The 15,584-nt window shown below is 42.3% G+C and overlaps 1 protein-coding gene across 2 annotated transcripts in view; it reads right to left on the bottom strand.

Moving 5' to 3' along the window:
• The window catches only part of LOC135167314 (cadherin-related tumor suppressor), a 97,491-nt gene that overhangs the window by 4,524 nt on the left and 77,383 nt on the right, over positions 1-15,584 (bottom strand). For both annotated transcript variants that reach the window (XM_064130384.1, XM_064130383.1), the window contains 4 exons: positions 6,705-6,885; positions 2,660-6,251; positions 1,119-1,395; positions 187-468 (listed from right to left, as the gene is read on the bottom strand). In XM_064130384.1, the coding sequence (XP_063986454.1) occupies positions 187-468; positions 1,119-1,395; positions 2,660-6,251; positions 6,705-6,885 (4,332 nt within the window). The remainder of the gene's footprint in view (positions 1-186; positions 469-1,118; positions 1,396-2,659; positions 6,252-6,704; positions 6,886-15,584) is intronic.

Genomic DNA, 15,584 nt, shown 5'->3' on the forward strand with positions numbered 1-15,584 from the left:
AGAAACAGAATTTTTTTTCATGTAAAATTCCAATTGGTGTAAACAGAAGTGAACAATTGTTATTGACAATTTTTTTCACAGCATAAAGTATTGAACTCGGGCATTGAAGAGTTGCATTAAATACTCCGTTAAATAGTGAATAGGTAGTTGAAGTTTTTTACATCATCTATTAAGAAATAAATTTACCTTGTGGCGTTTCTATGGCGAGATAAATATTCAAGTTTCCATCGGTTTCCCCGATGCTGTATATGGTCAGAGTATCGCCGGCCTCTGTCTCCTCCTGCAGGATGTCGAGGAGGGGCCGATAGTGTTTTGAGAGAAATTCAGAGGCTGTCAAACGAGATATCTGGAGGGTCACGCTGTTCTCCACTGTGGAATTTGAGAAGACTAGGAATTCCACGGTCACTTTAGACACAACATCGGGATGACGTCCGTCGTTGCCAGATACACTCAGAGAATATCCGTGTCCTGTATCCATGAGAAAATGCATCACGTTATTTTTTATATCAGTGAATTTTTTCCAATTTCAATGGTGTCTGGATTATTTTTCATTTTTTCGAAAATAAAAATGGGGCGAACGACTATTTCACCCATTTCCCTCCCTCTTCTCAATCTTCTAATAATAAAAACCAATAAAAACTCGTTATCCCCGTGAAATAATCCACATCCTTTCCAGTGTATTGATAAATAATATTCACTGTTACCCCTGTCAAATTGATAAATTCATATATCACCTAAAAACAAATTAGACACGAAGATTCATGTCTTCAACAATTTTTCCTCGCGCTAATAAAATCCCTCGAAAAATAATTATCGCAATGGGCGAAAAATTTTTCTCATCGTCCTCTTGCCTCAATTTCTTTTCATCTCTTTTTTTCATTTACATCTTTATCTCTCTTTTTTCCCCTCTTTTTTATTTGAAACCCATGAATTATTCAGACGCAGTTGTCTGAGAGAGCGAGAGAGACGACGAGGAGGCGAAAGAGAAAGAGTTACCGAGGCAACACACTAATTTATGAACTTTCGAGTTTGGGGGCTATCCCCCTCTTCCCCTGGCCCTCAATCCCGTCCTCCCCACCACAACCACCACTACCACTCATTCCTTCTCTTTTACGTACCGGGGGTAATTTTACTGGTATGTAAATCGCAACCGATCGGTATACCAAGTACACCGGGATTCGAGCCCTGGAGTATTTTGCATGTGTAGTCGCCGGTGGTATCAGGATCGTTTGGATGGACATCGGCTATTTTTCCCATGAGTCTCTCACCGTTGAATGAGTATACAATAACGTGCACTGAACGGGGCATTGACGGACTGTCATTTTCGTCCAGTACCATCACTGTCACTGTGTGCTCACTCTTCATCTTTGGTATTCCAGAGTCCTCAACTTCGATCTGTTGACAATTAAAATTTTTATGTTATTATTTAATTACTTCTTTCTACGAGTTAATTTTACATGCGTAATAATGATGTAAATAACGGAATATCTGGACAAGCGATAGTTATATAAATTTATAGTCTGAATTTGTTTAAAATTCGTGGATAAAGGACGAAATACGAGAGTTTATTTATGCTCCTTTGGGTATTTTATTTAAAAAAACCAATGAAGTAGGAGGGAATGTTCCTCTTAACGTGTGTTTATACGAGAGCCAGAGATATCCGGGAGAAAACTTCCGAAAATCTGTTGGAAGAACAAAAGTGTTTTAATTTTTTCATTAGAAAAACCCCTTATTACGAAAATAAATGATTCACTAAGGAAGTAAGGATAATTGTAATAAGTGCAATTTAATATTTGTGAATTGTTCACTCATCCCGGACATAAGTCCAAGGTATTGAGAGACTTTTTGCAGCTGAGGAAATTCCAGCAAAAATGCCCTTCTAATTTTTCGTTTCTAGAATTACTCTTTATTAGCTTAACTGCATATTTACGAGGGCAAGTCAGTAGGGAAATGCAACGCAGCAAGTAGAGGATGATATTTCAGCTAATTGCATAAGTATCCCAGAAACACAAGAAGTAATTGCATATTTGGATGAAAAATTCAGTACAGTAGTAGTTCGTACTTGTTCAAATTTGCAACAAATACAGGTCTCTGACATTTTATCCTCACTCTTTATTAGCGTAATTGTATATTCAGAAGAGCGAGTCAATAGCGAAGTGCAACCTCATGAATAGAAGTTGATATTTCAACGAATCGTGCATTCATCTCAGAAACATCATAAATATCTCTTGATATTTCCATCCAATACCCTCATTACTAAAGCTATTGCATATTTGTAATATCAATTTACTCGGAGTATGGTTCCCCGTAATGAATTATGACTCATTACTATAATATTTGCATTTAATTGAGGAAGAACTGCTTGAAAAAATATCGCAGACCTTTCACATTTCCTCCCAGTCACCCATTCCCTGAGCAAATTGTATATCTATTGTCTTCGCGCCGGCTATCTACATTTTTTTCATCACTCGTCCATAAAGTAAACTTTTTACATCTCTCAATATTTCCGTATTTCATCATTTGCTACTGAATTTGATTAAATTATTGAATTTGCCGATTCATTCAGGAGAGGAAAATGTTTCGCTTTTCGAAAGTTAAGACATTCTATTCGTAAGTTCAGTAACTGGAACATGAGAATAATATTAACAGATAGACTCACCAAGAGATCCAGCTGTGGCATGACCTCCCTATCAAGACTCCTGGTAGTCCTGAGCACCCCGGAGTGTTTATCCAGCGTGACAGCATCAGCCTGTCGTCCGCCGACCAGCTTATACGTGAAGGGAGCCCCATTGGGTGGTAAATCAGAATCATTAGCAGTCAGGGTCATGACGCTAGTCCCAGCGGGTTCGTTCTCCTTCACGTAGCCTACGATCTCAGGAGGCTCAAAAGTAGGTCCGTTGTCATTAATATCCAGTAGTTCAATCCTGACAGTAGCTGTGCCAGTCTGCGGTGGAGACCCGGTGTCAATGGCCCCAATGATTAGCTGATACGAGGGAACAGTTTCCCTATCCAGCATCTTCGCAGTCTCGATGTCACCACTCTGTGGATCGACCTTGAAGGCCTGTCCCACGTTCCCCCCGATTATCGAATAGGAGAACTGATTGTTCTGGGGCCTCACGTCTTTGTCAACAGCCCTGACAGTCAGGACCCGGCTGCCGAGGGGTGCGCTCTCGAGGACAGTTGTCTCGTAGTTGCTCTGGAGGAACTCAGGGGGATCATTGCCATCCTGAATCGAAATGATGACCTGTGCCTCATCGGTATCGTTCCCCCTGATTCCTCCTCTGTTCTTCGCCATGACTGTCAGGATGGCCCTGTTCTGAGTCTCCCTGTCCAGCCCCCTCGACACCGAGATGATGCCTGTCTCAGGGCCTATGGAGAAGCCTCGATCGTTCGAGGATCCAACGAATAAGTAATAAACCCTTCCGTCCTCCCCGGAGTCCTGATCAGTTGCCTGAACGAGACCCACTGATGTCCCGACCTCAGCGCTCTCAGACACATCGAGATGGAAAACTGGTTGAATGAACTTGGGATAGTACTCGTTGACACCTGTGATGTGAACCAGAACTGTTGTGACGCCCACCATCTGGGGATTGGAGTCTGGATTGGCGGCTACGATGTCCAGGGTGTACTCATTAGCCTCTTCGTAGTCGAAGCTTATTTTTGAGGTGATGATGCCGGTGTCGTGTTGAATGTGGAAGTGATCTTTCCCACTTCCTCCGAGAATTTTGTACTGAATTATTGCGTATTTCGGAGAATCGATATCCTTAGCAACAACTTTGTAGACGAAACTGTTTGGGTTCGCGTTCTCCGGGAGATATGCTTCGTAGACAGTCTGGTTGAACGTTGGGGGATTGTCGTTGATGTCTGAGACGTTGACGGTTAGAGTTGCAACAGCTGTCTTAGGCTCGAAGCCCAGATCAGTTGCGCTGATGTTGAGACGATACTCTTGGATGGTGTCGTAGTCAAGAGGTTCCAAAATTGTTACTGCTCCTGTGATGGGATGAACGGAGAACTCCTTTCTGTCGTTATTCGATGATATTTTGTAACGAATCATACCGTTGGGGCCCTCGTCTCTATCTACAGCATTCACCGTCAGGATTGTGGTATTCACGGGCTCGTTTTCAGGTACACGAACCTGGTAAGACACTGCTGCAAAGGCTGGAGCATGTCGGTTCTCCCCGGTGATGATTAGGACCAAGGGTACCTGGTCTTTCTGAGGAGGAACACCTTTATCAGCTGCTCTGGCTTTTGCTGAGAAGGTCGAACCAACGGGAATTCCACTGATGCTTTTGGAAATGAAGACCCAACCTGTGGATGGCTCTACTGAGAAATAATCTGTGGCGTTTCCTGATAGCAGACTGTACTCCACCTCTGCGTTTACACCGAAGTCCGATTCATCCTTCGCAGAGAGCTGCACAATTCTCTTCCCTGTCGTGAGACCTTCAGGGACCGGAGACAGGTATGACGTCTGCTCGAATTTTGGTGCGTTGTTGTTGGCATCAACGATACTGATGACGACAGCTGCCTTCGATGACAGCGGCGGCCTTCCATTATCCGTCGCAACGACTGTCAATGGATAAAGATTCTCAGGTGATGACGGTCTGTTTGTGTGCTTGTACCGGATCGTTCTCTTGCTGTAGATATCCCCAGTGGCTGGATCCACCGAGAACAAGTCGGAAGGCTGAAGGAGACTGTAAGAGATAACTGAATTCGGCCCCTGCTTGTCCACGTCCGTCGCCGTCACCTGACCAACCTGCGTCTTCCTCATCTGCATTTCAGGGAAGTGGAAGTGATAGGACTCCTCAGAGAACTCCGGAGCATTGTCATTCTGATCCTGAATGGTAATTGTCAACGTTGTCTCGGCTCCCCACGCCCCGTCCACCGCCCTGATCTTAACCAAGTACTCGTCCTGCTCCTCTCTGTCAAGGTATCCCACCACCTCGACGTTGCCCGTTACAGGATCGATCGAAAATTTTCCCCCGGGGTTATCCGTGAAGGTGTACGTCACATTCGCATTTTCCCCGCTGTCCTGATCGCTGCTGGTTATCTTGATCACGAAGGATCCCACCTCAGCGTTCTCCGTGACATTGACACTGAACAGTCTGGTGAACCTCGGGGGATTGTCGTTCTTATCGAGGACTGTCACCAGGACCGTTGCTGTTCCTGATAGCGTAGGCTCCCCCTGATCGCGCGCTTCGACAATCAGCTCGTAGGAGCCGATGTCCTCCCTATCCAGCTTCATGTTCGTGTGAATCTCTCCGGAGTTCTCGTCGATGACGAACGACTCATCGAAATCATTCAGCAGGTGGTACGTTATCTGACCATTTTCACCGGAGTCTACGTCTCCTGCGGAGACCTTCGTCACGTAGAGGGGTGGGTACTCCTCCTCGATGACTGTTGCGTTGTAAACAGGGGCCTCCATCACTGGGGCGTTGTCGTTGGCGTCTGTCACGTTGATTAGAAGCTGAACAACACTTCGCAGTGGGGGATTGTCCGAGTCCCTGACTTCCACCCAGGCCTCGTAGTACGGCGCTGTCTCAAAGTCGAAGCCAGCAGCCACCAGGACCTCGCCGGTGTGAGGCTCGATCCTCAGGGCGTCTCCCACGTTTCCTCCTGCCATTCCAAAGATCAGATTGCTGGAGCTTCCCGTCTTTGGAGTCGACGCACTCAAAGTCGTGATGATCCGCCCCTCGGGGATGTCTTCAGGGAGGATGAATTTGGTGTTTATGGAGGATCGAAAGCTCGGGAAGAGCTGGTGGTCCCACAAGTGGATCACCAGGTCGGCGGTGATGGTCTGAGGGGATTTCCCGGAATCTGATGCCTTCACTTGTAATTGATACGTTGCTTTGCCATTGGATAGGTCCTGCGCTGCTCTTATCACTCCGTTCGACTGGTCTATAATGAAGAGCTTTGCGTCCTCACCCTGCAGACGGTAGATAATTCGGGAGTTGTCGCCCTCGTCCTCGTCCACTGCCTTCGCCCCGAAGACAAAGTCTCCGGGTTCCGTGGAGTCTGGAATGTAGGCGGTGTATCGGGGACTTGAGAATTTCGGAGCATTGTCATTCAGGTCCTTCACGAAGATGGTGAGATTCACGGCTGCTGCACCGGGTTGTGTTGGACTCGAGTCTTGGGCTACTAGGGTGAGATGGTAGATCGGGGTTCGCTCGCGGTCCAGGGGGACCACGGTCAGGACTTCTCCGGTATCGGGATTCACGGAGAAACGCTCAGCGTTCTCACCCAGGAGACTGTACCTGTGGGAGAATTGTCAGGGCGTGATTTGAGAGATTCTATTGTGGATTCAGTGCCAAATTTTTTTCTAGTTCTTTCGCAAATTTTCCCGCAAATCTAAAGCTAATCAACATGGCCATCAAACGGTCTTCAATAAATATAGGAATATAGTAACGATAAAAAATAATATTCTTCACCGGCCAATCAGATCTCTTTGCCAAAGCGCACAAATATTTCCTTGAATTTTTTTCTCTCGTCGCCAAGCCATTGAATTCCACTCTGAAGTCAATATTTTCATTCTGACGTACAACAAGGTTCATTCGTAAAAATGACAAGTTATGATGCACAAATTTGTCCATACAATTAGTCAACGAGTTTTAGCGACGATAGCAGGTATTATTAATGTTCCACGAGTGTAATGTCCCCCTTTTAGTCCTTGAAATATTCACTTTGTCCGCGTGGACTCGGTAACTCACCTAATTTTTGCATTCAATCCATCATCTTTATCAGCAGCTGTCGGTTTAGCTACCCAAGTACCAGCCACTTGATTCTCAATGACGTCGGCCCTGTAATCGGTACGTGAAAATTCAGGACTGTGGTCATTCACATCCAGTACAACGACTCTCAGGACACCCGAGCCAGTCAAAGGGGGTGAACCTGCAACAAGATAAGAGAAATAAAAAAACATTGATTTTTTGCTCGTTTAACTTTATTTATATGTCTCTCTGTTTGTTTGATTTTTCTTTTGACCCGATATGCCCGACGGGGGCCTGGAGGGCACCAGTGCGAGGATAAGAATGGGGGTGTGGAGGCACGTAGCGATCATACGTCATTCCACCGAGGGGATTCAAGGACGCACAAAGGATCCTCTTGCAACACGCTCCAACTGGTACTGCACATGTATATATCTTTTGCCCCATCCTTTGTGCGTATGTACAGAGTATGACAAATTCACGGACGATTAATCTCACCACGACCACAGGCGGATATGTATAAACTTTCATTGAGTTGACGGAATATTTATTTGTGGAGACAATTAATATTTATCGGTTGCTGGTTTTTTTTTATGTCTTCATTCATTCGTACTGTGATTTATCTATTGATTCACTATTGCGATTACCAAAGCAAGAATTCCAGCAATTTTTTTATTCAAACTATATTTTTAATTTCGAGTTATAAACATTCCTCGTTCGAAATAAAGAGCTCCTTTCTTACAATTTTTCTACAAAAATGTTATCAATTTATTCATTCATACATCAGCTGATTAAATCGGGAATGAGGAACCCTTCAATTGAAATAGTCCAACTTGTACTTAAACGTGCAATTTTTTTTAAAATTTTCTTTTTGAAAAAAAAATAACAAAACTCCCTAAAAATATTCCAAAATTCGTAAAGGATTTAAAACTCTGTTACAGCGCCCGAAAATTAATTTTTCCGTCTTGTTACTCAAAATGTCAATAATGAAGCGCCAAAATATTATTCAAATGCGAAACAAAATTTGAATTTCGAATAAACAGTCTCCCCTTCTTTTCAATTACCATTGTCCATTTATTTATTTATCGCTTTGTTTGATTAAATATGATTTATTCTCCCTGGGAACTCTGTGATGCACATTGCCGACGTGATACACTCAGTCTCAAATGCACGCCAAAGAAGTTTGGCGAGGGGCAAGGGGGCGGGGGAGAGGGGAGAGAAGCAGGCGGGAGTCGTAACAATACTATAAATCATAATATTCAAATTAACAAAGGTTCAATAAATTAAAACTCCAGTCATGGGGCCCAGGACGTTGTACGTTTATATGAAAAAAAAAATTGGGGGTGGTAAGGGGGAGAGGGTAGAGGTAGGGGTAAGGAGAATGAGCCGTTCCCTTTGAGGGGCTACTCTCTTTACTCTGGCTCACGTCAAGAAATCCTCTCTTTTCCTTTCTTTCTTGCCCCAAGGGGCAACCCCCTCACCTCTCTCTGCCGAAAAATCAAGCCGCCATTATGGATCGCTCTCTCCTCCGAGCGATTTTGAGGAGGCATCAAAGTCGCCGTAATCGTCGAATAAAATCATACATCAAAAGAAATTAACAAAAGAAAATAAAAGATAAAAATTTTGAAACACGAGAGAAAGTGTTTTGCTTTTATTAGTATTCATATTTTACGGTAAAAATTGGGTGGTGAGGAAGACCCTGAGGGGAGGGGGGAGGGTGCCTGGGAAAGTTGAATTTGGTGGTGGTCCTCTGGATGCCCTGGGAACTAGGACATCACCACAAGGTGAACAGGGAAATTTTTCTTGATTTGGAAAAAATTGAAATTTAATTTTTTATCGTTGAGGAATAATTTCAATTATATGGGATCTTGCTCTTATTTTTTTGTGCTTGAGTCAGTTCATGAATTATAATTTTTTATTTAGTGAACGTTGTGAATACGGAGTCGAAAAAAATCTGCGACTTTTTCAAAAATAAATAGTAAAAAAAATCAATTTTTCAATTTACACAAAAATTCTTTGAAGCATAAAATTATGGCAAAAAAATTGTACTGAAGTTTTCGTGGAACACATTACTCCGAGGTTATTACATTAACATAATGAAATACTCATAAAGTTCTAATAAAAAATAAATTGCCCGTCGTTCCGAAAGATATTCCGGTGTATCATTTTTTCCGATGAATGTGCGCATTCACATGGTCATAAAGTCTCGGAAACTAGTGAAATAAAAGATCCCAGGGAACTCTAGAAATTATTCATGAACTTGTCGTACTAATATATGACCCACGACTAGCGGAATTAATATCCAGAGTCCCCCGAAAAGTTTCCCACCAAAATTTATCCATTCACGCAAACATAAATTGATGAGCTACGCTGTGAAACACTGGTTCGATCGGGCAATAAAAAATCGGTAATAGAGTATTCGAGTGGTTGTTCAACGCTTGAAAAAAAATGATTTCGATGATAAAAAAAATGTATATCACAAATTCCCACACATTTATCGATAAAAACACTTGTTCCCCGTGTCCAAGATCGCATAAACAACCGTGGGATTATTTATAAAAACAATTTACACGTTATTTGACTTAACCCTGAAGATATATGAACTGAAAAAAAGAAGTCTGAGAAATCTGTTATTTTGATATTTTCCACTATTTTTTTTCCACCGGTCAAAACCTCCCTCAAATGATTTACCGACGTGGCATTATTGCTCCGTGGCATGAACGTACACATACGCAGGTGCTACGGCGCCCCGATGCGGTCCAATGTGTCGTAACAAGCGCTGAGATTTATGGCAATTTCGTGGATAAATAAAAGCTCCGAGTCTGCCACGATTTTTACAATATATTTTTTTTTTCTCTACTTATCAGAAACACGATGAAAAAAGTTATAATAATTCAAACGTCACTCCATCCCCGGGTTTGCAGTTATTTATTCTTTCTAAATAAATAATGAATTGATATTTGGACGAAAAATGCCATGAAATGAGGCTTAATTCTTTCGATCCGGGTGTTTGGGCCGCGTGACGAGCGAAAAATGAGATGATTATTTTCGTAAAATAACGAGTTGGAACTTGCCGAGTAAATTAGAGGTGGCAAATGTGCACATGTGCGCGGTTAATACACGGGAGCAAATGCTTAGCGAGAGTTGTTAATGCATCATCTCTTTGAATTGAGAAGCGTGTCCGGGAGTACCCGGTCTTACCTCGAATTTCCGTTTCTACTGAGCGGAAAAGCGAGAAAAATTATTTGAAAATTACCTGCCACTTTCGTAATCTGTCAGTCGAAACAATATTCCGTAAAAATTGGAATAGATCCACATTTTTTCACTGAACGTTCCCTACTTTTTCCTGAAAAATCAGTGAAAAAGTGCATAACTGTTCCGTAATTTTTACTGACAGTTGTTTTGACTGGACAATTACGGAACCAGCGCGAAATTTGTAAAGAATTTTTCTCTCCGCGAGAGAAAATTATTTGTGAGAAGATTTTCTGTAGTTGCTGACTATGTAAGGAAAGATTATATTTGATAAAGATAATTATAATATAATAGGGGCCGCAGTAAGTCGACTCTCAAATTCATCCCCACTCCTAACGAGCGATTAAGTGACGAGTGACAGACTGGTCAGCCCGGCATGAGCCTTGAAATTGTATCGACCACATTTCATCCTGTTATACTAAATACTCCAGTTTAATTTACATCTGTGACCATTATTGAATGATTAATTCCGGACAACTTATTCAACTTTACAGCTACTTCCATCAGGTTTTCAGTTTTTTTCCTCAATTAATCAAGTTTTCATTCAGGTATATCCAACTAATTTTCCCATTTTTCTCATCAAGTATTTTTTACTTATTAAGAGTTGAACATTTTAATTATCAATGATTTTGCAACGATTCTATCGCGTTTACAATATAATGGAATATGTACATTGAATGCGTCAGTTTAGGAGGAGTTCAGACGCAAAAAAAAATGTTGAAATTTCAGGGGAAACCGTCAACGCAAGTTCCCCGAGAAAAATCAAAATTATGATGACCCTCTCTCACGTCATTTAGCTGAAAAATTTGATTGGAAATCTCCTCAGACACGCCAAACTACAACAAAGCGGAATATCTCATCCGTTAGCGCGGTAATTTCCCGAAGTACCTCTTCTCCCACGTCCAATCACTTCTGGACAAGCAATTACCCATGACTTGACCATATTTTTTTCACACAAAAAATTGAAATAAAAATTATCATCGTGAAAATAGTTTCAAGTGATTAGTCGCCTATTCTCGCAATCAACTGGCACTCGCAAACGCATTAATAACCATTTATTAACTCGTGAGTTGACACTCGAAGTACAAACCCGACCTCGGCGCCACGGGTGGTTTACCCATTCACCCGCCCATGCGCCACGGTTATAACGGTCCTACATCACCAATCACCGTAAACATTAATTTTTTTCATTCTAATTTAAAGCACTGTGATAATTGTAAATTTAATTCTAGCAAAATCTCGGTTTCTCCAGATTCATCGGCTGTTTGTCCCCCACCAGCCGCACCTGTGCCTCACCTCGTGAAAAAATCATGTAAAACATAAACAAAATGGAAAGACCCAAGAGGCTATACACATGAGCAACAAAATAAAAAAATATAAATTGTTTACCGGAACCAAAAACATTATTCGAATGAATAAAAAATATATGTCCCTCACCGAGACGTCAATCTCCTCGCCTTCTGTTCCAAACAAAAAAAAACTTCTTTTCCTCCGGAGGTCCCCCTCTGTATGCACAATGACACTTCACTTTCCCCGATTACAAAAACAAATTAACCCATCCCCCCCCCCTCCCCTCTCAACCATCACCACAGCATTTTGATTCCCATCCGCTCCTATTTATCTTCCAGCTCTTGAATTTCATTTCGCAAATACACGTAACGAAAATCAGTCCAACGAGTGAAGTCTAAAAAAAAAAAATTGAATCCTCTTCATGGGCCCCGAGTATCCAGGGAGGGTCTTAATATAAATATTCAGGCGTCTGGCGTTCACCCGGGAGGATCACGCCTCTGCTGAGTGTTCTCGCGAACAAGCAAAAGACGAGGGATGAAAGAACATCTTCATAGGGTCCCCTTTTCAGGTATGAATGGAACGAGGGTATACTCAGCGCGTGAGAAGACGCAGGTGAAGCAAACAGAGAGAAGAATGGAGAATGTGTGAAGTTAAAAAGAATTAAAAAAATAAAAATAAAACATCCTCACTCGAGTGAGACAGTTGGATCTCAGTAACTGAGTGAGTGAGAATGAGGAAAAAAAATTCTTCAGCGTTGGTGGAGAGAAAAAAAAAAAAAAAAAGAAATGATGAAAAAAATGAAGACTGCATTATGCAGAGAGATGCCAAGCAGTCGTCCAACATCGGTGGGAGGGGGTGTGAGGGGGGGGGGGAGGGAGCAGTGAGTTTTCATCGTAAAAGGGGTCCCGCGTGTGTGACGTGACCTTGTCCTGTCGCAGTTCGCCAGTCCAGCACAAAACGTCGTCGCCATTGTGTTTACCCATTTAATTCCTTTTTCAATCCCAACGTGGCACTTTGTGATCCCCCTTCCCCCCCCCTTCCCTCCCCCTATCCACCCTCACTCTATCTCACTCACATGTGAAAGAACATCTCGAATCTCAATCGTTTCCCTCCTTTCTGCTTTGTATTCTCATAATAACGAGGGGGCAGTCCTCTAACACTTGGAATAATTTCTCCCCACCCTCTTCTCATCCCTTGACTCAACCCCCCTCCTCCCCAGACATTGCTGATTCCATGGAATGGATAAGACAATTTGCACTGCCACGACCTCTTCCAATTATAACACCCATCCTCACCCCTCTTGCAAAGTTGAAGAACTCGAATGGATTTCTTCCCGGCATTTTTATTCCCTCATTTTACCCACATTCGTTAAAAGACAAACGTGCTGGAATCTGACCTTGAGAAACGTCGTACGAGCACTTCGTCATTGTCCCTGTGTGGCAACAAGTGCAAAAGCGGCGAGACTCCACAGAAGTCGAAACAGTGTCCTCGGGGGCTACTCAAGATCTAAAGATCCCAAAATGTTTTTATGGTTTTTCTTGTTTTACGTTGGTTCAGTCTTAGGCGTCGCGGGGCCCCCGGGGGAGTGATGTTATTGAATGATCGAGGGGTGAGGGATGAATAGGGAATTAATAGGTGGGATGGGCGGATTTTTATTGGAGACTTGTGGGGAGTTGGTTGCGATTGAATTTGGTGGGATGATGAGAAAATATTGCAAAAGGAGGAATGGAAAATTGTTGGTTGAGGATATTAAAAATTATTATCCACTGGGGAATGGATAAACCTCGATGATTTTTTCCCTGGGGTCATTCACACGTCCAGGCAACTGGTACTCGTTGGAAAATTCTCCCCGAGGCACGTAGAAGATTATATTCCTCGGTATATATTGGTGATTTCGATCGAAGTGGAATCGTGAAAGAGTGGGCTTTATAGTGCGCCAGCGTGTCAGTCAACCGTTGACAATCGGACAAGGCCGTCTCGGGCGTGTCACGTATGTAAGAGCTCCACCAGGGCAATTCTCGTGTATTCCCGAACAATTGCAAACTCTAGTCACGGCACGAGGTATCGACTGTAACAACTATTTTCATTTTGATGAAAATTGTTGATGTCGTCAAGATTGACGAGTAGAATTAATTGAGAAGGGGCTGGTGAATGAGGATTATTCGATATTGCACGAGTTATCGATTATGGAGAGACGTTGGTACAGCAGGTGGAGGAGAGCACATTGTGGACGTCGATCGGGACCATGAGAATGTCGTAAAAAATCCACCTGGTCGATGCAAAAAATATGAATATAAATATCTCATGATTATATGAAAAACAATATGGAAAAAGCAACCCCTGTTTAGCGCATTATTTCCCCGAGGTGGAATTTTTTTACTGTATTCTATTTAGGGAACTCTACTTAAGGAAATGAATGCAAGAAACTCATTTTTGTGAAACGTGCATTATTTTCCCAGGTGTTTTTCATCCAGTTCTCATGAGACCCTGAAAAACTGGATGACCTGAATTTTTTTTTTCTCATCGATGAAATAGTTCAATATTTGAGGAAGGGTTCTTACGGAAAAGGTTTTTCCCCTTTTTCCTCCCATTCAAACCTTATCATTAAATATTTTACATGCCATTCAACTCATTAAAAATTCGTCTCCAAAAATGGCGAATAAATTCTCAAATAAGAACATCACTCTCTCCCAAGAACTCCGCTAATTATAAAGCACTCAATAATTACTCCATACCCACTAATTGAATCTTCGACCTTTTGCGCTTCCCCAAACATCGACTTCCCCCCTCCCCTCCCCAAATTACTCCAAATACCAATTTATCCCAATGATTTATTGGTTCGCAGAGCTTAGCGCACCCGCCTGACAGTGTCATTGAAAAAAGACCGAAAAATGATCAAAAAGACGTAGGAGACTACGCAGGGGATGATTTCTCCTCACCGGCTTTTGTACGCAGGGTCTCCCTCCCCCCTCCAATTAATCATTCATATGAATTCCCCCAACAATGCCACCTGCACAGACCGAGAACCTCCGATATCGGTGTTAACGAAGCTAATCCTCTCCTAGAAGTCCATCAAAAACAATTTGTTGAATGGTGTCCCCATACCCCTCCCCCTCCCTCCCTCCCTCATTTTTTTCTCTCTCCCCATGGCGTCCCATTTATTCACCCAGTGCCTTCGGAGAAGGCGCACAGTTGAAGAAAAAAAAAATCCACCTCTTTTGGTTATATACCACGGGTATATAATAATCATAATATTTCAATGGGAGAGTGGCGCGCTTTAATAAGAGAATAAGGGAGTGTGACGGCCGTGGAGTATGAATAAAATGCGAGAGCACCGAGGCAGCTTTGGTTATAGCAACCATCTGTCTCTCTCTCTCTCTCTTTCTCTCTCTTGCTCTCGGCCCGTTGTCCCTTCTCACCGTTTCATCCTGAAAAGATGCATGGCGAGTAAAATGCCTTAGTGAAGAGATAAGAAACACTAAAATTTTAGTGATGGTGGAGTGGTGGAGCAGAGGGCGAAGAAAGAAAGAGACAGAAATTCTCTGGACAGGAATTGGATGGCAAGAGGTAGAAGAGCTGGACTTGGGCGCACCGATTATCATAATCGCGCGTCATAACTCTGCCTGTTTTCTTACCGTCCTGATGCTCTTCCCTCACGGCTTCAGACTCCGTTGGGAGGATACACGGTGGAGGACTACCGGGGTGTGTCAAAGAAAAAATAAATAAAAGAGGGAATGAGAGAGGGGAGGGGAGATTCACTGGTGCTTATCGTGCGAGCGAAATCTTGAGATCGACGGTTTTGAAATTTATTAATCTATGGGGGGGGGGGGGAATCGGTAAATCAGTTGGAATTGTGGGGTTTTGGGGGAAAACGATTTTTTTTAGAAGAATTTATTTAAAAATTTTTTTTTTCTTGTTTTTTCTACGCTATTTTATATTTAATTTTATGTTGAATCCTCCATAGAAGGTTTTTTCTAGTTTATATTGCTTAATTTATTTATTGAAATTTTCGTGTTCAAGTCCCTGAATTTCTAGTGAAAATATTATGCCTCAAAATAAATTATTTGTACCATATCATCATTCCAACTACTCAAATAATAAAAAATCTCGAACAAAGAACAATTCTTTCAATTCAAAAATTCTCCCACCCCACGTGTTATCTCAATGATTATTTTGTTTAATGTAGAATGATTAAGCTGTTGCATCAAGGAACGGATTTATTATGCCGAGTAAAATTCAAATGAAAATATTGTTAAAAAATAAACATTTGGTATTTGAGTAGCGATAAAACGATTAGAATGAAAATAAGGAGAGTGGAAGGAAAAATGTGTCGAGTCAGAG

The sequence above is a fragment of the Diachasmimorpha longicaudata genome, chromosome 11 (assembly GCF_034640455.1).
Source record: "Diachasmimorpha longicaudata isolate KC_UGA_2023 chromosome 11, iyDiaLong2, whole genome shotgun sequence".
NCBI classification, from domain to species: Eukaryota; Metazoa; Arthropoda; class Insecta; order Hymenoptera; family Braconidae; genus Diachasmimorpha; species Diachasmimorpha longicaudata.